General features: G+C 37.3%; 1 protein-coding gene and 1 long non-coding RNA gene across 2 annotated transcripts; both read right to left on the bottom strand.

The window, feature by feature from the left end:
- Nucleotides 1-5503: 5503 nt before the first annotated feature.
- LOC116567131 lies at nucleotides 5504-23430 on the bottom strand. Its single transcript, XR_004276116.1, has 3 exons — nucleotides 23391-23430; nucleotides 12053-12058; nucleotides 5504-5522 (listed from the first exon to the last, which is right to left on the bottom strand). It is a non-coding gene; the product is annotated as an uncharacterized LOC116567131 (long non-coding RNA).
- On the bottom strand, nucleotides 14665-15594 carry LOC116567124 (olfactory receptor 5H2-like). The gene has a single exon (XM_032302010.1). It carries the CDS (start codon nucleotides 15592-15594, stop codon nucleotides 14665-14667), a length of 930 nt encoding a protein of 309 aa, XP_032157901.1.
- Nucleotides 23431-26692: the final 3262 nt, after the last annotated feature.

Here is a 26692-nt window from a genome sequence, read left to right on the forward strand (position 1 = left end):
AACGAAATACGGTGTGCTGAGGAATGTGGGGTGGAGATGGCAATCAGCTGCTGTCCACTGAGTATCCATGGTGTTTTTGTAGGTGGATAGGGATAGGAAAGGCCAAGACATGAAGAGAGAGAAAGAGGAAGTATCAGAGAAAGGCTGAAGATGAAACTGGGGGAAAAGCTCAGACACTCCAGGTAAATATTTGTCTTAACTGTGGTTTTCATTTCAGTACTGGGTATGATTTCTATTTCTTTCATTCCAAATTCCAACTTTATTTTTCTATGGAAAATGTGTATGAAATAGAGATTTTCATTTTAATATGAGGCTAGAAACTTTGTATTGGTCATAAATGTATCAACATTGCTGTAAGCACGCTCCACATTTAAAAGTCACTTTATTTTGCGGTTACAGTAGTTAGAACTGAGTTTCTCTAACTACTCTCATTTGATTTGAGAGCCCTTTCCTCTCCACTAGGTTTTAGCAGAATAAAATTGAGCTAAAGCCTGGAAGCTACTCCTAGCAATATAAATGACCTATGCCAATAATTGCAATCGGTAAATGTATATTTATTTGAAATTGGTTTCCTTTCATGCAATCCCAAACTACAAGATAATTTAAAATTCTCAAGTGCAATCTGTGGTCCTTTATTAAGTCAGAAAGTAGAAAGGACACTAGAGGGCATTTTCTGCATTTTCTCATATGCATACATACGTATTTATACATATATACATTATATATATGTGATACTCAATGAAATTATTGTCAGAAGTGGGTGAAAGGATACACAGTGAACAGCTAAGTGATTGAACCTAAAAGGTTTGTCATAGAATGTGGTTAATTAAGTGGAATAAACATTTTGAACAGAATCATCAGACTGATTTCTTACAGAAGAAACATTATGACCTAAGTCCTTAAAACCATTTTTAAATCGTCTAACTTTCCAGTTACCAAACTCATCCTAGGAAGTCATTGTAATTTTGCTAGCCAGATAATTAACTATGATTAAAGAGTGCAAGTTAGTCGTAGAGCCATTTTGCTTACCCAGATTTATTCACAATAGTAAAATACTATTAGGTAATTCACTATTTGTTTTCTTTTCTTTTTCGTTTCAACTTTTTATATAAATTCTAGGTAGTTAACATATACTAGAATATTAGTTGTGTTCCATTTTCAACCTGTTATTTGGTCATCTTATAAACCAAACAAAATTATTTCTAAAAATAACAGTACTTTTAACTTTCTAAAAAAATAGTAAGTATTATATAAATCAGTCTCTTACCAATATTTGTTAAGACATTGTGGAGATCCTTTCAGGTTAGGCTGTCTCAAGCAGAAAAAAAAAAAATAAGAGTTGCACCAGAACGACAGCAGCACCGGCCACAATTCTTTGCAGACCGATTCATTCTGGAGCCTTCCTTTACTAAAAAATCATCAAAATGCTGTTTATTATAAATCTTCTTTGAACTCAAGAGTCAACCAATTCTACAACTGTGTTCTTTTGCCAGAAGAGGAAGGCATGAAGAAGAATTCCCCTAATTGCACCCAAGGGTTCCCTTTAGGACAAAACTAAGCTGTTCTTCTGGGCATTGCAGATCAGAATCTGTATGAGAAGTCCAGGTGTCCCAATAGGCTTTACAGATTGAGAACATCATGTCACATATACAGTTCTAGTTGAAACAGTTGAAATTGCACACTGTGCTGCTGCTTTCCACCACTAAGGACAATTCTGGAATGTTTAGGCAAATCAGCTTATCTATAAATTGGTCTTTCTCTGAGGACTTTGATTAATATGTTCTTGTCTGAGCTAATCATACATGATTTTATTGCTTCAGCCAGAGTTCTAGGTTCCCTTCAGGAGCCATGCCCAATGAAAGCTGTCCTCATGGAAACTGCAGCACACATTCCAGATCTAGACCTGACTCCACACTTTAAGCTGAAATCTAATGAGAAATCTCAGTAGGCAAAAGTCAGGGGAAATGCAAAGGGAAACAAAGATAAAGCACCACAGTGAGAAGTGCCATAGCTCAGTGCTTCTCAAATTTTAATGCCTGTGAATCTCCTAGAGAGAGAGTTTATTAAAATGCAGATTCTGTGTGAGTAGGTCTGGGTGAGGCCTGAGGGTCTTCAGTTCTAACCTGGTGATTGCTGCCTCTGGACTTGTATCACCCACAAAGCCTTTGTCCTTGGAGGGCTAGATTTTCAGAGAGCCCAGATCATGGGAATAGCACAATCTAACAGATTACAAAGGGAGAAGCTAGGAGTAACCAGATGGTGTGGGGGAGGCCAGCATGGATGGGATCACACATGCCCTTGGAGGCTCCTTCAGAGACTTTGTATTTTACCCCAGCTTAAAGGAAAAGAGGGATTTTGAACATGGTGGTATATGTGTTTGGGTTTGCCTTTTGTGCATTACAAAGTAAGTTGTCAATGAACTTTCCTTCAGAAAAATAAAAATTTACTTCTTTGTAACATTGTGGTTTACTACTTGAAGAGTAGAAAAAATGTTCAGGCTTCACAAGGGACTTGATTGGCAGCTAGGGGAAAGCAAACAGCATCTGTTTTGGCAGACTGATTGATCAATATTCTTGCTTCCTTATAATTTTGCTTGTGCAAGCCAAAATGGAGGAGGGAAAACAGCACTGATAAAATAATGTCATTCTGAAAACTTAGTAGAAGGGTGGAGGAAGCAGGATGGTGTGCAGAGGTGGCTTCAACATAACGCAAATGGCTTAAACCTACTGACCCCTTCCATTTTGTATAAATACCTCTTAACTCATTTTGTTGCCTCTCTTGAGAACAGAAGGTCTGTGATGTTGCTTCCAGTAAGAGTAGTCTTTTCAATCTTGGTCCTTTAAACAAATGGGTTGTAGTTTTCACATGCATTTTGCTGATAACACACTGTATAAAGCATCTTCTTGTGTCCTGTTTTGATATCTTTATATCTTGTTTGGTGAAGTATGTTCAAATCCCGGCCAAGTTTTTAATTGAGTTAATTCTTCTAAGTAAATTGCTTTTTAATTAGTGTGTTTTGTAAATTCTTCCTATATACAAGTTCAAGTCATTATCAGATATATGATGTGCAAGTATTTCTCAGGATTCTTGTTGTCTTTCTTTCCCACAAAGATATCAAACTGGCCCAATACACACATGGCATTATGATGTTTGACACCAGTGAGCAAGAAGTAGCAACTGTTCAGTGCTTCCTGGTAAGAAATGTGCATGACAGAGGGGGAGAAATAAACCCAACAAAATCAGAGTACGTGGCTGGGTCACTGCATAGAGCATGCAATTTTTGATTTGAGGGTTGTGAGTTCCAACCCCCCATTGGGTGTGGTGTCTACTTAAAAAAAAAAAAAAATTAAGAGCCCTTACTCTTGAGTGAAATTCCTGGGGGGGGCAGAGATATAGGGCCCGTGGACATTTCCCTTCTGAGGTGAAGGGTAAGTTGCTGCATCTGGCCCTTCCTGCACTGAAAAAGAGTCACAACACCTTGTGGGTTCCTGTGGATCTGGACACAGCATCATCCTCATTTGGGTGTATTATGCCAGACCATTTGCCAAGGGAACAGATAAACTAGTAGTTTTGAGATGGGCTCAGAACAGGAAAAGGCTCTGTAACAAATATAGGTTGCTGTCCATGGCGCTTCACAAATTTGGTCGTGTGATTCAGCAGAGGCAATGGTGCTTGAAGTGGCAGATCCAGTAGGGAGGCTTCGGAGCCTTTGATAGGCCTCATAGGAGATCCTCAATGCAGACTGTTAGAATTTTGGAGCGAAGCCCTGCCATCCTCTGTGGATAACTACTCTAACGTTAAGAAACACCCATTGGTCAGCGACAGGCTCTTAGGTAAGACTGACTCATTAACCATAGGCCACTAAGTGAACATGCAACCAAAGCTGCCCTTACAAGCTGGATGTCATTTGATCCACCAGGACATTAAGTTAGACATTCACAGGAACTCTCCACTGTGAAATGAAAGAAGCAGTTATATGCATATAGAAGTCAGAGCAGGCCCTGAAGGCACAAGCAGTTGCATGAACAAGTGACCTAAATGCTCATGGCCCTTATGCCTGCTACACGGGCCTCTCTCTCCTAGTCTGATCCTACGGTCTCATGGGGAATTTTTTATGATCAATTGACAGAAGGGAAAATGGAGTCCTGGTGGATAGATGTTTCTGCACAAAATGTAGACATCATCCAAAAGTAGACAGCTACAACACTACAAATCCTCTCTGTGATTTTCCTGTACAACAGAGGTGAATGGAAATCTTCCAGGTGGCAGAACTTGGAGCAAGGAACCTGGTTGCTCACCCTGGAAAGAGAAATGGCCAGATGTGTGATTATATACCAATCCATGAGCTATGACTAAAGATTTACTGGGTGATCAGAGACTTTGAAGGAATTTTACTAGGAAATTGAAGACAAAGAAATTTGTGGAAGAGGTATGAAAACACATCTCTCCAAAAATCATGAAGATATTTGTGTCTCATAAAAACTATCATCAAAGTGTGACCTCAGCAGAGAAGGATTTAAAAAATCAAGTAGATGGAAAGACCTACTTTTGGACAATCATCATCTTTCTTTAGACATTTCTGTCATCATACAGTGGATTCATGAACAAAATGATCCAGTGTCAGGGAAGGAAGCCATGCATGTGTTCACATCATGGACTTCATTTACCTAGGCCACCTTGGCTACAGCCATTGCTGAGTGCTCAGTCATCCAGGAACTGAGATAATACTGAGTCTCTTAAATATCAGTATCTACTAGAATCATCAGCTAGCTACCTGGTGGAAGGCTGATTACATTAGAAAGTTGCCATCATAAAAGGGAAGTGGTTTTTATCTTTTACTGGAAAAGATATCTATTCTATATACAGATTTACCCTATGTGAATTCATTTATTCTACCAAAAGCATCAGCTTTTAAAAAATTTTTTATTCAGATTTAATTTCTTTTCAGTGTTCCAGAATTCATTATTTATGCACCACACCCAGTGCTCCATGCAATACGTGCACTCCATAATACCCACCACCAGGTTCACCCAAACTCCCACCCCCCACCTCTCCAATACCCTCAAACTTTTTCTCAGAGTCCACAGTCTCAATGATTCATCTCCCCCTCCAATTTCCCCCAACTCCCTTCTCCTCTCCATCTCCCCATGTCCTCTGTATTATTCCTTATGCTCCACAAAGAAGTGAAACCATATAATTGACTCTCTCTGCTTTACTTATTTCACTCAGCATAATTTCTTCTGGTCCCATCCATGTTGATAACAAAAGTTGAGTATTCATCCTTTCTGATGGAGGCATAATACTCCATAGATATATGGACCACATCTTCCTTATCCATTCATCCGTTGAAGGGCATGGTGGTTCTTTCCCCCATTTGGCGACCATAACCATTGCCTCTATGAACTTTGGGGTACAGATGACCCTTCTTTTTACTACATCTGTATCTTTGGGTTAAATACCCAGTAATGCAATTGCAGAGTCATACGGAATCTCTATTTTTAATTTCTTAAGGAATCTCCACACTGTTTTCCAAAGTGGCTGCACCAACTTGCATTCCCAACCAACAGTGTAAGAGGGCTCCCCTTTTCCACATCCTCTCCAACACTTGTTGTTTACTGTCTTGTTAATTTTCACCATTTTAACTGGTGTAAGGTGGTATCTCTATGTGGTTTTGATTTGACTCTCCCTGATGGCCAGTGATAATGAACATTTTTTCATGTGTCTGTTAGCCATTTGTATGTCTTCTTTGGAGAAGTGTCTGTTCATGTCTTCTGCCCATTTTTTTGACATGACTATCTGTTTTGTGTCTTTTGAGTTTGAGTTCTTTATAGATCTTGGTTGGATATCAGCCCTTTGTCTGTAGTGTCATTTGTAAATATTTTCCCCCTTTCCATGGGTTGCCTCTTTGTTTTGTTGAATGTTTCCTTTGCTGTGCAGAAGCTTTTGATCTTGATGAAATCCCAAAAGTTCATTTTTGCTTTTGTTTCCTTTGTCTTTAAAGACATATCTTGAAAGAAGTTGCTGTGGCTCTTTGGAGAACAGTGTGGAGATATCTCAAGAAATTAAAAATAGAGATTTCCTATGACCCTGCAATTGCACTACTGGGTATTTACCCTAAAGATACAGATGTAGTGAAAAGAAGGGCCATCTGTACCCCAATGTTTATAGCAGCAATGGCCATGGTTGCCAAACTGTGGAAAGAACCAAGATGCCCTTCAACAGACAAATGGATAAGGAAGATGTGGTCCATACACACTATGGAGTATTATGCCTCCATCAGAAAGGATGAATACCCAATTTTTGTAGCAACATGGACGGGACTGGAAGAGATTATGCTGAGTGAAATAAGTCAAGCAGACAAAGTCAATTATAATATGGTTTCACTATTTGTGGAGCATAACAAATAACATGGAGGACATGGGGAGATGGAGAGGAGAAGGGAGTTGAGGGAAATTGGAAGGGGAGGTAAATCATGAGAGACTATGGACTCTGTAAAAAAATCTGAGGGTTTTGAAGGGGTGGGGGGTGGAAGGTTGGGGGGAGCCAGGTGATGTGTATTGAGGAGGGCACATATTGCATGGAGTACTAGGTGTGGTGCAAAAACAATGTATACTGTTACACTAAAAAGAAATAAAAAAAAAAAAAAGAAGTTGCTGTGGCTGATATCGAAGAGGTTACTGCCCATCTTCTCCTCTATGATTCTGATGGATTCCTGTCTCACGTTGAGGCCTTTTATTCATTTCAAGTTTATCTTTGTGTATGGTATAAGAGAATGGTCGAGTTTCATTCTTCTATACATAGCTATCCAATTTTCCCAGCACCATTTATTGAAGAGACCGTCTTTTTTCCACTGTATATTTTTTCCTGCTTTGTCGAAGATATTTGACCATAGAGTTGAGGGTCCATATCCGGGCTCTCTTCTCTGTTCCACTGGTCTATGTGTTTGTTTTTTTCCCAGTATCATGCCATCTTCGTGATCACAGCTTTGTGGTAAAGCTTGAAATTAGGCAACGTGATGCTGCCAGATTTGTTTTTCTTTTTCATCACATCCCTAGCAATGTGGGGTCTCTTCTGATTCTGTACTAATTTTAGGATTGTTTGCTCTAGCTCTTTGAAAAATGCCAGCAGAATTTTGATCTGAATGGCATTGAAAGTATAGATTGTTCTAGGCAATATAGACATTTTAACAATGTTTATTCTTCTGAACCATGAGCATGGAATGGTCTTCCATCTTTGTGTCTTCTTCAATTTCTTTCATGAGTGTTCTATAGTTCCTTGAGTACAGATCCTTTACATCTTTGGTTAGTTTCTTCCCAGGCATCTTATGATTCTTGGTGCTATAGTAAATGGAATTGATTCTCTAATTTCCCTTCTGTATTTTCATTGTTAGTGTATAAGAAAACAACTGATTTCTGTATTTTGATTTTGTATCCTGCCACATTACTGAATTGCTGTATGAGTTCTCATAGTTTGGGGATGGAGTCTTTTCGGTTTTCCATATAAAGTATTATGTCATCTGCAAAGAGGGAGAGTTTGACTTCTTCATTGCCAATTTGAATACTTTTTATTTCTCTTTGTTGTCTGATTGCTTTGCTAGGACTTCTAATACTATGTTGAACAAGAGTGGTGAGAGTGAGCATCCTTGTCATGTTCCTATTCTCAACAGGAAGGCTTTGAGCTTCTTCCCATTGAGAATGATATTTGCTGTGGGTTTTTCATGGATAGATATTATGAAGCTCAGGAATTTTCCCTCTATCCCTATACTTTGAAGCATTTTAATCAGGAACGGATGCTGGATTTTGTCAAATGCTTTTTCTGCATCAATTGAGAGGACCATGCGGTTCTTTTCTCTTCTCTTTTAGATTTGTTCTATCACATTTATTGATTTGCAAATGTTGAACCACCCTTTCAACCCAGGATGAATCCCACCTGGTCATGGTGGATAATCTTTTTAATGTGCTGTTGGATCCTATTTGCTAGGATCTTGTTGAGAATCTTAGCATCCATCTTCATCAGGGATATTGGTCTGAAATTCTCCTTTTTGTTGGGGTCTTTGCCTGGTTTGGGGATCAAGGTAATGCTGGCTTTATAAAAAGAGTCTGAAAGTTTTCCTTCTGCTTCAATTTTTTGAAACAGCTTCAGAAGAATAGGTGTGTTATATCTTCTTTGGAAGTTTGGTAGAATTCCCCCTGGAATCCATCAGGTTCCAGGTTCCTTTTTGGGGGGAGGTTTTTGATCATTGCTTCAATCTTGTTACTAGATATCATTCTATTCACGTTGTCAATTTCTTCCTGACTTAATTTTGGAAGTTTATAGTTTTCCAGGAAGGCATCAATTTCATCTAGGTTGCTTAACTTATTGGCATATAACTGTTGAATAATAATTTCTGATGATTGTTTCTACTTCCTTGGTGTTAGTTGTGATCTCTCCCTTTTCATTCACAATTTTATTAATTTGGGTCTTCTTTCTTTTCTTTTGGATTAGATTGACCAATATGGGAGCAGCCAACTACATAAGACAACTGTTAATCAAGATAAAGAGTCATATTGATATGAATACATTCATAGTAGGGGATCTTAACACATCACTCTCAGGAATAGACAGATCCTCTAAGCAGAAAATCAATAAAGAAACAAGAGCATTGAATGACACTTTGGACCAAACGGATCTCATAGATATATTCAAAACATTCCACCCTAAAATAGCAGAATACTCATTCTTATCAAGTATACATGGAGCTTTCTCCAGAATAGACCACATACTGAGTCACAAATCAGGTCTCAACCTATACCAAAGGATTGAGATTATTCCCTGCATATTCTCAGATCACAATGCTTTGAAACTGGAACTCAACCACAAGAAAAAGTTGGGAAGAAATTCAAACACCTGGAAGCTAAAGACCACCTTACTTAAGAATGCATGGATCAACCAGAAAATCAAAGAAGAACTTAAACAATTCATGGAAACTAATGAGAATGAAGACACTTTGGTCCAAAACCTATGGGATACAGCAAAGGTGGACCTAAGGGGGAAATACATAGCCATCCAAACCTCCCTCAAAAAATTTGAAAAATACAAAATACACCAGCTGTCTTTATACCTTAAGGAACTGTTGAATCAACAACCCCACATACAAGAAGGGAAATAATCAAGATTAGAGCAGAGATCAATGAGGTAGAAACTAGAGATACAGTAGAATGCATTCACGAACCTAGAAGCTGGTTTTTTGAAAGAATCAATGAGATCAATAAACCATTGGCCAAAAGCATCATCTTGAACTTAACAGAATTCCTTATTGACTATCCAAGGTCATAGGATTACATGCAACATATCTTCTGACCAACGAATTTACATCACAGCCAAAGAATGCAGCAAAGGGGGGCGCCTGGGTGGCTCAGTGGGTTAAGCCTCTGCCTTTGGTTCAGGTCATGATCTCAGGGTCTTGGGATTGAGCCCCGCATTGGGCTCTCTGCTCAGCAGGGAGTCTACTTCCCTCTCTCTCTCTGCCTACTTGTGCTCACTCTCTCTCTCTCTCTCTGTCAAATAAATAAAAATTAAAAAAAAAAGAATGCAGCAAAGGGCCTAGGACCATAAAATTCATTGGTCTTATCCATTCCCCATAATTCTGAAGCTTTTTGTTTGGTAGAATGGTGAAAGAACCTTTTTGGAGACTCATTTATAGCAGAGCTACATGTGATACCTTATAACATTAGAGTATTTCCAGAAGGCTGTATGTTTTCTGAGTCAGCATCCAGTGCACCATACCGGTTCAGTGAGACCCACTCACTGTTACCGCTAGGAATACATTAGCATTTTTATTATTATTATTATTTTGGCCACCAGCATAATTTTTGATTCATGTACACTTGATTTTATCCTCTGGTTGTCTAGAGGTCTTGGAGCCAAAGTGAGGAATGCTGTCATCAGGACACACAATAGTGATCCCTGTACCTGGAAGGAGAAGCAGACTCCCCAGTGAGCAGGAAGTCTGATACAGGGCTGTGCCCCCGGACCCTGAGATCATGACCTAAGCCAAAGGCAGATGCTTAACAGACTGAGCCACACAGGTGCCACTGGAACATGTTATATATGAAATTTCATTGAAAATGAGGATCCAAAAGTTCATTCTACTTAAAAATTCATTTTTTAACTGAACATAATTTAAAAAATAAATTTGACACATTAAAAAAACTCACTTTTTTAATGAACTAAGGTCTCATCTATTAACCTTACCCAAACAAGGCAGTGGGGTTTTCATTGGCTATCATCACTTCCTTTTTTTTTTTTAAGATTTTATTTATTCATTTGACAGACAAGAGATCACAAGTAAGCAGAGAGGCAGGCATAGAGAGAGGAGGAAGAGAACCTTCCTTCAGAGAAGAGAACCTGATCCAGGGCTCGATGCGGAATTCGATCCCAGGACCCTGGGATCATGACCCGAATCAAAGGCAGAAGCTTTAACCCACTGAGCCATCCAGGCACCCCAGCTATGATCAATTTCAATCATGGTTTCCAAGAGAAAGTTATTAAAAGGTCCACAATATTTCGTCCTTTAAAACAAAAGCCCCACTGAAAGTTAGACTCACCCTCCCATAGCAGGGAGGAAAGTGCAAACCAGAGGGTAGAAACCTTTAGAATATTCACATATTGTGGTTAAGTAGGATATAGGGGATGTGTAGAAACTCCATTTTGACTGGTCTCTAATATTTTGTTATTATAAAAATTTTGCTTCACTGATTATTTTAAAACAATGGTTCCTAAGTATGGTTTTAAACTAACAGCATTAACATTGCCAAATCAAACACACTAATGATGGAGCCTATCAATATACATGTTCTCCAAATGATCTTGATGCCCACTATAGTTTAAGAATCACCATTATAAAAGAATAATATGAATGTCTATACCAGAGAGATTTTTTTTTTAAAGATTTTTATTTATTTATTTGACAGACAGAGATCACAAGTAGGCAGAGAGGCAGGCAGAGAGAGAGAGAAGGAAGCAGGCTCTCCGCTGAGCAGAGAGCCCGACGTGGAGACTCGATCCCAGGATGCTGGGATCATGACCTGAGCCGAAGGCAGAGGCTTTAACCTACTGAGCCACCCAGGCATCCCACCAGAGAGATTTTGACATGATGAATATACATACTCACTAATATCTTGCCATAGCTGCTCTACAATGAAGACATTGAGAAATAATGTTCTACCATTGATTGAAGTATTTTAACCTAATTATGTTTTTTCTTTGAATACAGTCTAAGATAATTTTGTTAGCAGTCTTCTGAATGGTAGAAAGTATCATAAAGTGATGAGAAAAGTGTTTGTATACTACATTATTTACAGTTAAAGAAATAGTAAATCTGAGTTATTTTAAAACTTTTATTCAAGATAATTAACATAGAGTACTATATTATTTTCAGATGCAAAATACCATGATTCTACAATGCTATACATTTCTCAGTGCTCATAAAGATAAGTATATTCTTAATCTCATTTATCTGTTTCACCCATCCCCTCACTCACCTCCCACCTGCCAGAGTGTTCTCTATATTTAAGTCTCCTTTTTATGTTTGTTTGTCTCTTTTTTTTCTTTGTTTTGTTCATTTGTTTTGTTTCTTAAATTCCACATGTGAGGGGTGCCTTGGAGGTTCAGTCATTAAATGTCATGATCCCCGGAGTCCCCAGATTTTATTTATTTGTGAGATATAGCACACAGGAGCAGGGGCAGGGGGAGGGGGAGGAGATGTAGAGGGAGAGGGAGGCATCCAACTGAGTAGAAAGCCTGAGCTGAGCTGGGCTTGGTCTCTGGATTCTGGGATAATGACCTGAGCTAAAGGAAGATGCTTAAGGAACTGAGCAATCCAGGCACCCCACCTTTCTTTTTTCAATAATGGTGTTTTTATTAAATAGTTATGTGTGTTATATCTTTAAACAAACCTCTAATGAAAGGGCTTCTCCTTAATACTATCTCATACTCCATACAAGGAACTGATTCTAGTGATAAGAAGAAGAATTCACTTTATGTTTATGATGAAATGCCAATTGAATATTACCCCCACCTTAAACCACCAGAGACGTGAGTCAAAGCCAATCAGCAAGGGTTGTTTATTGCAGGTTCAAACCTGTGATCTCAGCAAGTTAACTATTTATCATTTTATGGCAGTCAGGGGTGCCTGAGGAATGCTACACATATGGAGGGGAGCGGGTGAAGGGGGGTGGTGCAAGGCGCCAGCCTTTGCTTTGTCCTCAGCCAGCCTCCTGCTCCTTCAATGATGCTCAAGATAGTCATGAAAGAAACAGGAAAAAAGCTGGCCTACAGCAGCTATCCCCAGTAATTTCCCTGGGCTCATTAACTTGCTGAAAAAGAGTGACACATTCTATTGTGTTTTATGTGTTCATGCTGTTACATTTTTAATTTTTAAAATTAGTACTAAGACTTCTAAGTTATATTCTAAAAGAGTGTGTAAACCAAAAATAAGTACTATACAAGGCCAGGTGTGATCTAAGAAGAATAAGTAAACTAATATGCTTCAAATGAGTATGAATTCCTATCCTCTTTGTGGTAATCTGGAAATGCATCAGGGAAGCTATAACACTTATGTTGCTAGACCTTAAAGAAAAAACATCACTTCCATTGCAAAGAAACATGAGTAGTTTTAGGGTGTCATGGAGGATTTTATTTTCTGTGGAGAGACCCACATAGGCAAAAGGTTGAACCTGAGAGAATGAGGTGTTTCTAGATGGATTTCAATAACTTTATAAGGGTATAAAACATGGTCTTGGGTGAATTGGAGGAAAAGCACTTCAGTGTTAAGCCAAAGTTTATTTAAAAATAAAACCTCAAGTAATGGCAGAGTGAACAAAGGCAGGATGAAGAAGATACTGATAGATATGTGAATATAGATATAAGTGTAGATCTATATCGAATATTCTGGACTTACACATGAGCCAACAAATATATGCATATTTGTATATAGATAGTTATATAGATGATAGATAGAAAACAGATAGCTAGATCTACATAAATATACCATATATTGTACTACATAACCTAGTAGCAAAGAAAATCTAGTAAATGTTATTGAAAATGGTATCATTGATATCAGTTATGTTTACAGATTTGGGGAAGTAAGAGAGTTATCAGTAAGAAAGAAGGGATAAGTAATTAGAGTTTTGCAAATCACAGAAGTGGGTAGTTATGGGGATGACAGCCTCAATGGAATCAGCAGGACTGTGTATGGAATCAGTGGTGAGAGAGAAAGGGTAGGAGTGGATTGAAGATGGATCACTCATTATACTTTGCAAATGGAGTATGATAAAAAAGAATATTTATGCACCTGGAGGGAAAAGTAATCATAATTTGTATAGATATTCATATCTCTCAGATACCCACTATGACATTATATCACCTTAAGATTATTTGGACTTTGGTAACATGCATTTAAAGCCCCTTATTGTCAATAACATATTCCAAAAAACTACATATTATTGATTTTTTAATCTTTCTAGCTTAAATTTTATATTCTAGGAATATTGAGAACACTTCCATCCAAGTCTATGTCCATGCCAACTTAAGTCCTGGGTGAATGTGTTAGCTTTCTTTATTAATGAAGTCTTCCAGATTGCCTAACAACATACAAACACAGCTAGAAAGGGCCTATAGTAGACATCATAGACAGGGAGAGGCAACTTGCCCCTCCCTTCTTCTAAGAAGCACACTAGCCTAAAAGCATCTCTTAAAGCTTGACCCTTTCTTCATTGCCTTAAACCCTTGTCATTTTCTTCTCTCATTGCTCTCTTTTCTTTTTATTTCTCTCCATGATATCAGAGTTGAAGTCACATGAGAGGTAAAATTCACTATGCTCCAAATAAAAGAAAGAAAGAAAACCTCTTGATGTCTAACAGAATTCCTAGGATTTACCTCTGTTCATTCAAACACAAATCTGCCTCTATTATCCAGTTAAATGTAACATGGCTCTTGGCTATATAGCTGCATAAGTATCAAAGACATCACAATCCAGTTCTGTTCAAAGCCTCTATACTGTTTTAGTACTTAATGGATTTATAAAATCACACCAAGGAACAGCCAATCCTGTGAAATGTTTTCATTTTTGTTTTCTGTTTGTTTCTTGATTAAAATTCAAAGCCTCTATACTGTTTTAGTACTTAATGGATTTATAAAATCACACCAAGGAACAGACAATCCTGTGAAATGTTTTCATTTTTGTTTTCTGTTTGTTTCTTGATTAAAATTCCTTGTGTGGGTGCTTGGGTGTCTCAGTCATTAAGCTTCTGTCTTCAGCTCAGGTCATGATCTGTAGGTCATGGGATTGATCCCCACATTGGGTGGGGGGGGGGGTCCCTGCTCAGTGGGAAGCCTACTTCTCCCTCTCCCACTTTACCTACTTGTGTTCCCTCTCTTGCTGTCTCTTTCTCTCTCTCTGTCAAATGAATAAATAAAATCTTCAAAAAATATATATATAATAAAATTTCTTGTGTGATTTGAAAAATACACACAAATATTTTAAGGAGATTATTAGATTGACCCTCCTAGTCATGGAAAGACTAAGATAATTATAACTGCAAAAAAAAAAAAAATCATACCAACATTAGTCTGCATAAATTTGTCATTTTAATGAAAGGAAAAGAGATATTTGTATGAAATCTAAGCATTTCGCTTCAACATTTTTCTCATTGAATCTATGACTTTCTTATTTCTCAGGCTATAGATCATTGGATTTAAGAAAGGAATTATGACAGTGTAAAATAGAGAATCCATCATATCTTGATCATTTGACTGCGCAGATCCAGGACGCACATACATGAAGAGAAGCGGGCCATAGTACAGAGAGACAGATAAGAGATGGGCTCCACAGGTGGAAAAGGCTTTCCTTATGCCTTGTAGAGACTTCTTTTTTAAGATTGTAAAGAGAACTAATGTGTAAGATATAAGAACAATCAGAATGGTGACCATCTGAATTGATCCAGAAAAAATAAATACTATGAGAATATTAATAGAAGGATCAGTACAAGAAATTTTAAATAATGGCATGATGTCACAGTAAAAGTGATGTATTATGTTAGTATTACAGAAGGTTAATCTGAATAAAAAGCCTATATGAATTAAGGCATGAAGAAGGCCACCTACAAATGATGAAACCAACAGTTGCATGGATAGTCTGTAAGTCATAATTACTGGATAGAGTAAAGGCTTGCATATAGCCACATAGCGATCATACGCCATTGTTGCCAGCAGAAAGCATTCTGTGGTTGCACCAGTTGTAAAGGAAAAAAATTGTACCATGCACTCAGAGAGAGAGATCATCTTGCTCTTGGCAAAGAAGTTAACCAGCATCTTGGAGGATACTGTGGATGATATCCAAGCATCCACAAATGCCAGACTCCCAAGAAATAAGTACATGGGGATGTGAAGGTGAGGGTCATTGCAGATGACAGCAATCAGACCAAGGTTCCCCACAATGGTGATGAGATATATAACCAAGAACACCAGGAACAAGGGAATCTGCCACTCTGGTTGATATGTGAATCCTGTGAGAACAAACTCTTCTAGCTCTGTTGCATTTTTAGTTTCCATATTCTTAATAGATGGTCTCTGAAATTAAATGTGTAAATGAAAAAGAATATTCATTAATGATCTATAAAAGACAGTTCAGTGAGGGTAATTGAAATAAAACCATACACTAGCTTGAAGGCAATTCAATTTTATTTCCTCTAATATGGCAACTATTGGGGGGAATTTTTATATTGCAAAAATATAACTACTTAAGTTCAAACTATGTACAAGATAAACAGATTTAGAAGATAAGAAAAACATTCTGAACATGAGCAAGTTCTGTGTATAGGACATTAATGCAGCATGAAAAGTAAAAATGTCAGAAAGGCCAGGATCATCAAGTGATCAGTTCCCTGTGAAACATCTTCAGCTGTGTCCTTCAAACAATAGGCTGGGACTGAAAGCTTTTAAGAAAGGGACTGTCATCCTCAGATGTTTATTAAATTAAATATTTGGTTGTAGAAAATGGGCTGAAGGGAGAGGAAACTAGAGGAAAAACACTAAACAGGAAGCCAATATTATTGTCCAGCAATTCCCAAACCAAATTATACATGAAAATTGGCTAGGACAGTTTTTGTACAAAATATATGTTTTGAGATATTACTATACAAATTGATCCAGAGCTCATGAATTGGTTGGAATGATGTGCATTTTATAAAAGCTCCCGGGCTGCTTGAACAGCATGTGCAGTTCTTGGTCTGTGTGCAATATGACACTGGGAATAAAGAGGGGACAAAGAGCTAGCTCAAAGTATATCAGAATGTGCAGTCAATAAAACTCAGTGACATAATAAATGTGAAGGGAGTTGGTCGGTGTAGAAAAAAGAAGACACTTGGTGCTTGGGTAGATGGTCATCAAGCATTGAGATTGAGGATTCAGGTGTGGCGGGCAGTTTTTTCAAGGAGCATTCGAAAACACCCAGGTGAAATGCACTCAGCAGAATAGTTCTATAGGTGCTTAATAGAAATGATGACTTGGGAGTCATTAGAGTGACTAAAGGCATAGTTTTGTATGACCTATCCATTAAAGTGTATAAGGTAAAAGAGAAGGAGGAGAAAGAAACTTGTGGAAGTTAAAGGGATTACAAAATTGATATACATCCTGTAAGCATTGGCTAACATTTGATCATCTATTCTACCATATGTCTCTTGGTGGCAAACAGAAGCTGTCATTAAGTCCAGAAGCCAAAAGTTCTATAAACGGACTTTTCCATCATAGAGGACTTGCTGTAGGTTTGCCCATAAAAGTCACCTATGCTGGATTTGGTAAATGGAGAGAAGGGGACAAACGGCCAAGGGGGGAAAAGGAGAATTTGGGTTGCGAAGTCAACCAAGGAAACAATATCATGACCCTAGAAAATGTATCCTACACCTCAATGGTGTAGGCATATCAAAGGAAGCTGTTGCGTCTGCATCTAGTAGCAAGCACAGCAGCTCTTAGCGAGCTAGATAGACTAGGACAGATTTTGGCTGTTTCACAGGCTTTCTTACATTGTGTTCCTGCCCATTTCTCCAGTAGGTTTCTCCAGTCCCCTAACATTTTGACATGAAAGCCAATTTCCTTTCAATTAACTCATTTCCTTTGACAACCAAGAGCTCTGACTTACAAAGTGAGAAAAGGGAAAAAACGGAAGAGAACACTGAGCAGAGTGGCCAGAGATGCATGAAGGAATTGGAAAGCTGAGTGTTGCAGAATTAAAGGGAGAAAAAAACCTCAACCAGGACAAAGTGAAGTACAGTGCCAAAAGTGAAATAAATGCTCTAGTGGAATAGGAGAGAGCAATGATCATTAAGTGTGGGAATTAATAGATTCCTGGTGACTTGTGTGAGAGCAATGTCCATTTTCTGATGGAGTTGAGGTCAGAGAGCAGAGAGGAGAATGGGAAACATGGGGCACAACAGTGAGGAGAACGAAATACGGTGTGCTGAGGAATGTGGGGTGGAGATGGCAATCAGCTGCTGTCCACTGAGTATCCATGGTGTTTTTGTAGGTGGATAGGGATAGGAAAGGCCAAGACATGAAGAGAGAGAAAGAGGAAGTATCAGAGAAAGGCTGAAGATGAAACTGGGGGAAAAGCTCAGACACTCCAGGTAAATATTTGTCTTAACTGTGGTTTTCATTTCAGTACTGGGTATGATTTCTTCTTCTTTCATTCCAAATTCCAACTTTATTTTTCTATGGAAAATGTGTATGAAATAGAGATTTTCACTTTAATATGAGGCTAGAAACTTTGTATTGGTCATAAATGTATCAACATTGCTGAAAGCACGCTCCACATTTAAAAGTCACTTTATTTTGCAGTTACAGTAGTTAGAACTGAGTTTCTCTAATTACTCTCATTTGATTTGAGAGCCCTTTCCTCTCCACTAGGTTTTAGCAGAATAAAATTGAGCTAAAGCCGGGAAGCTACTCCTAGCAATATAAACGACCTATGCCAATAATTGCAATTGGTAAATGTATATTTATTTGGAATTGGTTTCCTTCCATGCAATCCCAAACTACGAGATAATTTAAAATTCTCAAGTGCAATCTGTGGTCCTTTATTAAGTCAGAAAGTAGAAAAGACACTGGAGGGACATTTTCTGCATTTTCGTACATGTATATGAAATTATTGTCAAAAGTGGGTGAGAGGGTACAAGGATACACAGGTGAACAGCTAAGTGTTTTAACTTAAAAGTTAGTCAGAGAATGTGGTTAATTAAATGGAATAAACATTTTGAACAGAATCATCAGAGAGATTTCTTACATAGGAAACATTATGACCTAAATCCTTTAACCCATTTTTAAGCTGTCTGACCTTTTAGTAACAAAATTCATCCTACGGAGTCATTGTCATTTTACTAGCCAGATAATTAAATACGATTAAAGATTACAGTCAGTGTTAGAGCTATTTTGCTTACCAAGATTTACTCACAATAACAAAATATTATTAGATTATTCATTATTTGTATTCTTTTCTTTTTCATTTCAACTTTTTATTTAACTTCTGGGTAGTTAAAATATAGTATAATACTAGTTGTTTTCCATTTTCAACCTGCTATTTGGTCATCTTATAAACCAAATCAAAATTATTTCTAAATGTAACAGTATTTTCAGCTTTCTATAAAAAATGAGGAGTATTACATAAATCAATCCCTTACCAATATCTGTTAAGACATTGTGGAAATCCTTTCAGGGTTAGGCTTTCTCAAGTAGAAAAAAAGTAATTGTTGGACCAGAATGGCAGTAGCACCAGCAGCAATTCTTTGCACACCGATTCATTCTGGAGGCTTCATTTACCAAAACAGCAAAATGTTGTTTATATAAATCTGCTTTGAATGCAAGAGTCACCAAGTTGTACAACTGTGTGCCTTTACCAGAAGAGGAAGGCGTGAAGAATTCCTAATGGTTCCCTTTAGGACAAAACCAAGCTGTTCTTCTGGGCATTGCAGATTAGAATCTGTATGAAAAGTCCACATGTCCCACTGGGCATTGCAGCCTGCAAAATCATAATTATGTCATGTATACAGTTCTAGTTGTAACAGTTTAATTTGCACACTATATCATTACTTTCCACCACAAATGACATTTCTGGCATGTTATGCAAATCAATTTAACTATAAAATAGGTGTTATTCTAAGTGCTTTGATGAATATGTTCTTGTCTGAGCTAATCATACATGATTTATTGAGGCCAGAGTTCTAGGTTCCCTTCAGGAGCCAAGGAAACTTGTCCCCAAGGAAAGTTGTCCTCATGCAAACTGCAGCTCACATTCCAGATCTAGACTTGACTCCACACTCTAAGCTGAAATCTGATGAAAAATCCTAGTAGGCAAAGGTCAGGGGAAGTGCAAAGGGAAACAAAGATAAAGCACCACAGTTGAGAGGTACCCTAGTTCAGTGCTTCTCAAACTTTAATGCCTGTGAATCTCCTAGAGAGAGAGCTTGTTAAAATGCATATCCTGTGTGAGTAGGTCTGGGTGAGGCCTGAAGGTCTTCATTTCTTACATGGTGATTGCTGCCTCTGGATTTGTGTCATCCACAAGGCTTTTGTCCTTGTAGGGCCTAGATTTTCAGAGGGCCCATATCATGGGAGAAGAACTGCATTGTAAATGTAGCTGGCATATTAGGAAAGTAGCAGACAAGAGCCAGTTGGGATCTGGGAGGCCAGCGTATATGGATCACAACGGACTTTGGAGGATGGGTTAGGAGTTTTATTTTTTTAACCTAATATAATGGAAAACTATTGAGGGATTTAAAAGTTGGTTCAGATTTGTTTCTTGTTCATTACAGAGAAAGTTACTAATGAACATTTATTTAGAAAAATAAAACTTAATTTAACTGTTTATGATGATTTGATATCTTAAAAAAATTAACATCCAGTTGCATCATGGCTACCAACATAAGCAAGGAAAAGAGATGTATTTTTTGATAGATTTTTTAATCCATTTTCCTGGATTTCCAATATTCTTTAGAATATTAACAGTGAACGGTGCCTGGGTGGCTCAGTGGGTTAAGCCTCTGCCTTTGTCTCAGGTCATGATCTCTGGGTCCTGGGATGGAGCCTTGCATTAGGCTCTCTGCTCAGTGGGGAGCCTGCTTCCCCCTCTCTCTGCCTGCCTTTCTGCCTACTTGTGATCCCTGTCAAATAAATAAATAAAATCTTTTAAAAAAATGTTATTAGTGAAAGGAAGTGAAGGAAAAATAACATAGATAAAAGGAGTCACTGTGAATATTCTGCAAAATGGTTGAGTGTTTAAGCAGCATAATGTGCAGAGGTAGATTTTTTTTTTTAAGATTTTATTTATTTATTTGAGAATCTGTACTCAGCTGGCCTGAGCTCCATTCCAAGACCCTGACATCACGACCTGAGCTGAAATTAAGAGTTGGAGGCTTAACTGAGCCACTGAAGTGCCCCCAGAGGTATCTTTTACCATAACCAAAGCTTGGCTGAAATTTCCTGCTGCCTCAAATTTTGTGTCCTTATCTCCTAACTCATTTTGTTGCATTTCTATGAGTACAAAATGTGTGTATTGCTGCTTTTGGTGTTGATTATCTTTTCAGTTTCAGCTATTTTCATAGGTAGTTTGCGGTGGTTCACTGTAGTTTTAATTTGCACTTTCTTCATGCAAATTCCTTAATTATGGTTAGCATTATTTTGTGCCGTAATTTGACTTCTGTATGCCATCTGCAGTGGTCTATTCAAATCTTTTGCCAATTTTTAATTGGATTATTTATCAGATTTTTTTTTTAGTTTTGATAGTACTCCATATATCTGAATATGAAACCATAATTTATCAGCTAAATAATTTATACATATTTTCTGAAATACTCTGTTTTGTCATTTTATTTTAGAAATATTTTTTGAATAGCAAGTATTTTACTGAAATTAATTATCTTTTTTTATTTTGTGGATGGTGCTCTTGGTGTTGTATTTCTTTTATTATATATTTATGTCTATTATCCTTTTTGTGTATTCTCTGGATCAAAGTTCCTCTGTTGCATATAGATAGCCAATTTGTTTCTACATAATTTGTTGAAAAAACTATCTTTTTCTCTGCCAAATTACTTTTGCAACTTTGTAAAATCAGCTGTCTATATGTTTTTTTTAATTCTGGGCTTTATTCTGTTTCACTGACCTATTTGTCTATGTTTACAACAATATGACACTGTCTTGATATTGAAGTTCTATATGAAGTCATAGAATCAGGTATTATTAATCCTCTAACTTTGTTCTTTTTCAAGGTTCTCTTGACTATTATTATATATCCTTTGCATTTCCATGTGAGTAACAGAATCAACTTTATCAGTTCTATAAGAAAACCTCCTGTGATTTTTACTGGGTTTTTATTATATCTGTGAATGCATTTAGGGAGAATTGATATTTTTTTCAATATTGAATCTTCCAACCCATCTTTCCATTTATTTAGGTATTCTTCAATTTCTTTCAGAAAAGCTTTTTTTTTCTTTTTCTGGGTAGAGATTTTGCACATTATTAGCCATATTTACGACAGCTTTCATATGCCTTTAAGTGCACAGTGTCCATGCATACATATATCCACATGTTTGCAATAAGAAAATTTGCAGTATACATAGCTTTATGAACTGCTATTTATGCTTAATACAAAGAGAGTGAAAGCTCTAGAGAAAGGAGTTTAAGTCCTGCCTCTGATACCTCCTGCACTTCCTCTTTTCCTTCTCTTAGGAAATTCATTTATTAAAATAAAAGGATAAAGACTCCACCAAAAATATCCCTGATGAACATGGATATAAAAATTCTCAACAAAATACTAGCCAAGAGGATCCAAGAGTACATTAAAAGGATTATTCACCACGACCAAGTGGGATTTATTCCTGGACTGCAAGGTTGGTTCAACATCCACAAATAAATCAATGTGATACAATACATTAATAAAAGAAAGGACAAGAACCATTTGATGCTCTCAATAGATGCTGAAATAGCGTTTGACAAAGTACAGCATCCTTTCCTGATCAAAACCCTTCAAAGTGCAAGGATAGGGGGTACATACCTCAATATCATTAAAGCCATCTATGAAAAACCCACAGAGAATACAATTCTCAAAGGGGAAAAGCTGAGAGCTTTTCCCCTAGGGTCAGGAACATGGTAGGGCTGTCCACTATCTCCACTGTTATTCAACACTGATTGCCTCAGCAATCAGACAACAAAAAGAAATAAAAGGCATCCAAGTCGGCAAAGAAGAAATCAAACTCTCACTCTGGAGATGATATGATACTTTATGTGGAAAACCCAAAAAAGCTCCACTCCAAATCTGCTAGAATTCATGCAGGAATTCAGTAAAGTGACAGGATATAAAATCAATGCACAGAAATCAGTTGCATTTCTATACACTAACAAGAAGACAGAAGAAAGAAATTAAGGAGATGTTTGTTTATTTATTTATTTATTTATTTATTTATTTATTTGACAGAGACACAGTGAGAGAGGGAATACAACCAGGGGGAGTGGGAGAAGGGGAAGCATGCTTCCCATTGAGCAGGGACCCTAATATGGGGATTGATCCCAGGACGCTGGGATCGTGACCTGAGCTGAAGGCAGAGGCTTAACCCACTGAGCCACCCCGGTGCCACAGGAGATGATTTCTTCTTATATAAGCTTTGGTAGTTTGTATGTTTTCAGAGAATTTGTTCATTTCATCTAGTTGACAAAATTTTTGTACATAAAACTATTCAAACTATGTATTTAGTGTCCTTTAAACATTTATAATGTCTCTAATGATGTACCTTCTTTCTCTACAGATATTTGCATTTTCAGTCACTCAGTGACTTAAATATTTTCTTTTCTTGACCAGTTTTGTTAAAAGCTTATAAATTTTATTGGTCTTTTCAGGGAACAAGGTTTTTCATTTGGTTGATTTTTCTGTTATTTTTCTATCAATTTAATTGATTTCTGCTCTTAACTTATAAATTTATTTTTATTTGCTTTGGGTTCAATTTGTTCATTTTGTAGTGTCAATGTAGAAACATTGAGCATTAATTCAATCCTTTTTTAATTTAAATTGAATTGGCCAACACATAGTACATCATTGGTTTCATAGGTAGAGTTTAGTTATTCATCAGTTGCATATAACACCCAGTGCTCATCACATTACTCCTTTTTCTTTTTTCAATAAACATTAATGATATAAATTTCTCTATAAGCACCATTTTAGCTGTATTCCCCGCATTTAAATATTTGTATTTTCATTTTCATTGTATTTAAAATATATTATTCTTCACTTGTTACTGTCTCTTTGATCCATGGATATTTGGCAGGCTCTTCTTTTTTTTTTTTAAGATTTTATTTTCTCTACACCCAACATGGGGCTTGAAGTTACAACCCCAAGAACAAGAGTTGCATACCACCAACAGAGCAAGCCAGGCACTCCTAGAAGGATGGTTTTTAATTGCTAAATATATAAAAACTAATGGGTATCTTTGTCTTACTGATTTCAAGTTAAATTCTGTTATGTTTTATATTTTGCATTAATTTCATAATTTTAAATATTACCCAGAATATGGTGTATTTTAGTGAACATTTGGTATGTACATAAAAATACTGTATATTTTGCTGCTGCTTAATGGAATATTCTGTAAATATAATGTTAGTTAATAGTATTTCTCAGGTTTTCTCTACTCTTACTAATGTCCCCTCAACTTGTTTTATCAATTAGTAAAAAGGAGAACTATAGTCTTATTCTCTAATTGTGAATTTGTATGTATCTCCTTTCCATTCTATCAGTTTTTTTTTTAATTTTTTTTATTTTTTATAAACATATATTTTTATCCCCAGGGGTACAGGTCTGTGAATCACCAGGTTTACACACTTCACAGCACTCACCAAAGCACATACCCTCCCCAATGTCCATAATCCCACCCCCTTCTCCCAAACCCCCTCCCCCCAGCAACCCTCAGTTTGTTTTGTGAGATTAAGAGTCACTTATAAACTACCACAACTGAACCAGGAAGAAATAGAAAGCCTGAACAGACCCATAACCAGTAAGGAGATTGAAACAGTCATTCTATCAGTTTTTTGAAGCTCCATTGATCTGTGCTTACATATTTAGTATTATTTTGTTTTCTTGGTGAATTGAACCCTGTATAATTTTTCAATGACTCTCTTTATCACTGGTAATTTTTTTTTATTTTATTTTCTCAGTGTTCCAAAATTCATTGTTTATGCACCACACCCAGTGCTCCATGCAATATGTGCCCTCCGTAATACCCATCACCAAGCTCACCCATCCCCCACCCCTCCTTTCCAGAACTCTCAATTTGTTTCTCAGAGTCCACAGTCATTCATGGTTCATCTGTCCCTCCAATTTCCCCCAGTTCACTTTTCCTTTCCTTCTACTAATACCTTGCATATTATTCCTTATGCTCCACAAGTAAGGGAAACCATATAATTAATTTTCACAGTTTGACTTATTTCACTCAGCATAATCTCCTCCAGACCCATCAATGTTGATACAAAAGTTGAGTATTCATCCTTTCTGATGGAGGTATAATATTCTGTTTATATGTGAGCCATATCTTCTTTATCCATTCATCTGTTGAAGGGCATTCTGGCTCTTTCCATGGTTTGGTGATTGTGGCAATTGCTGAATGAACACTGGAGTACCTGTGGCCCCTCTTTTCCCTGCATCTCTATGCCCACTCTTGCCGCTGTTGTTCAACATAGTACTAAAAGTCCTAGCAACAGCAATCAGACAACAAAGAGAAATAAAAAGCATTCAGATTGGCAAAGAAGAAGTCAAGCTCTCTCTCTTCACAGATGACATGATACTTTATATGGAAACCCCTAAAGACTCCAGCCCAAACTACTAGAACTCATACAGCAATTCAGTAATGTGGCAGGATACAAAATCAAAATACAGAAATCAGTTGCTTTCTTATACACTAACAATGAAAATACAGAAAGGGAAATTAGAGAATCGATTCCATTTACTATAGCACCAAGAACCATAAGATACATGGGAAGAAACCTAACCAAAGAGGTAAAGTGTCTGTACTCGAGGAACTACAGAACACTCACGAAAGAAATTGAAGAAGACACAAAAAGATGGAAAAGCATTCCATTCTCATGGATCAGAAGAATAAACATTGTTAAAACGCCTTATACTGCCTAGAGCAATCTACACTTTCAATGCCATTCTGATCAAAATTCCACCAGCATTTTTCAAAGATCTGGAACAAACAATCCTAAATTTTTTATAGAACTATAAAAAACCCCAAATTGCTAAAGAAATTTTGAAAAAGAGAAACAAAACTGGGGGCATCATGTTGCCTAATTTCAAGCTTTACTACAGAGCTGTGATCACCAAGACAGCATGGTACAAAAACAGACACATAGACCAGTGAAACAGAGTAGAAAGTTCAGATATGGACCTACAATTCTATGGTCAACTAATCTTCAACAAAGCAGGAAAAAATATTCAGTGGAAAAGATACAATCTCTTTAATAAATGGTGTTGGGAAAATTAGACAGCTATGTATGCAATAACAAAACCTGACCATTCTCCATACACAAAGATAGACTCAAAATAGCTAAAATACCTCAACAAGAGGCAGGAATCTATCAAAATCCTAGTGGAGAAGGCTGTAACCTCTTTGATATCGGCCACAGCAACTTCTTTCTAGATATGTCTCCAAAGACAAAGGAAACAGAAGCAAAAATGAATTTTTGGGACTTCACCTAGATCAAAAGCTTCTGCACAGCAAAGGAAACATTCAACAAAACAAAGAGGCAGTTCATGGAAGGGGAGGAGATATTCACAAATGACACTACAGAGAAAAGGCTGATATCCAAGGTCTATAAAGAGTTCCTCAAACTCAATACCCCAAAACTGGATACTCATGTCAAAAAATGGGCAGAAGACATGAACAGACACTTCTCCAAAGAAGACATACAAATGGCTAACAGACACATGAAAAAAAAAATGTTCATCATCATTAGCCATCGGGGAGATTCAAATCAAAACCACATTGAGATACCACCTTACACCAGTTAGAATGGCCAAAATTAACAAGACAGTACACAAGTGTTGGAGAGGATGCAGAGAAAGGGGAACCCTCTTACACTGTTGGTGGGAATGCAAGTTGGTGCAGAGTGGAGATTCCTCAAGAAATTAAAAATAGGGCTTCCCTATGACCCTGCAATTGCACTACTGGGTATTTACCCCAAAGATACAGATGCAGTGAAAAGAAGGGCCATCTGTTCCCCAATGTTCATAGCAGCAATGGTCACAGTCGTCAAACTATGGACAGAGCCATGATGCCCTTCAACAGACAAATGGATAATGAATATGTGGTCTATATATCTATGGAGTATTATGCCTCCATCAGAAAGGATGAATACCCAACTTTTGTATCAATATGGATGGGACTGGAGGAGATTATGCTGAGTGATATAAGTCAAGCAGAGATAGTCAATTATCATATGGTTTCACTTACTTACACAACTCAACACACAGAAAATAAATAAACAAGGGGCACGTGGGTGGTTCAGTGAGTTGAGGATCCAACTCTTGATCTTACCTCAGGTCTTGTTCTCAGAGTTGTGAGTCCAAGCCCCAGTTAAAAAATGGGCAGAAGTCATGAATAGACATTTTTCCAGAGACATG

The sequence above is a fragment of the Mustela erminea genome, chromosome 1, assembly GCF_009829155.1.
Source record: "Mustela erminea isolate mMusErm1 chromosome 1, mMusErm1.Pri, whole genome shotgun sequence".
Classification (NCBI taxonomy): domain Eukaryota; kingdom Metazoa; phylum Chordata; class Mammalia; order Carnivora; family Mustelidae; genus Mustela; species Mustela erminea.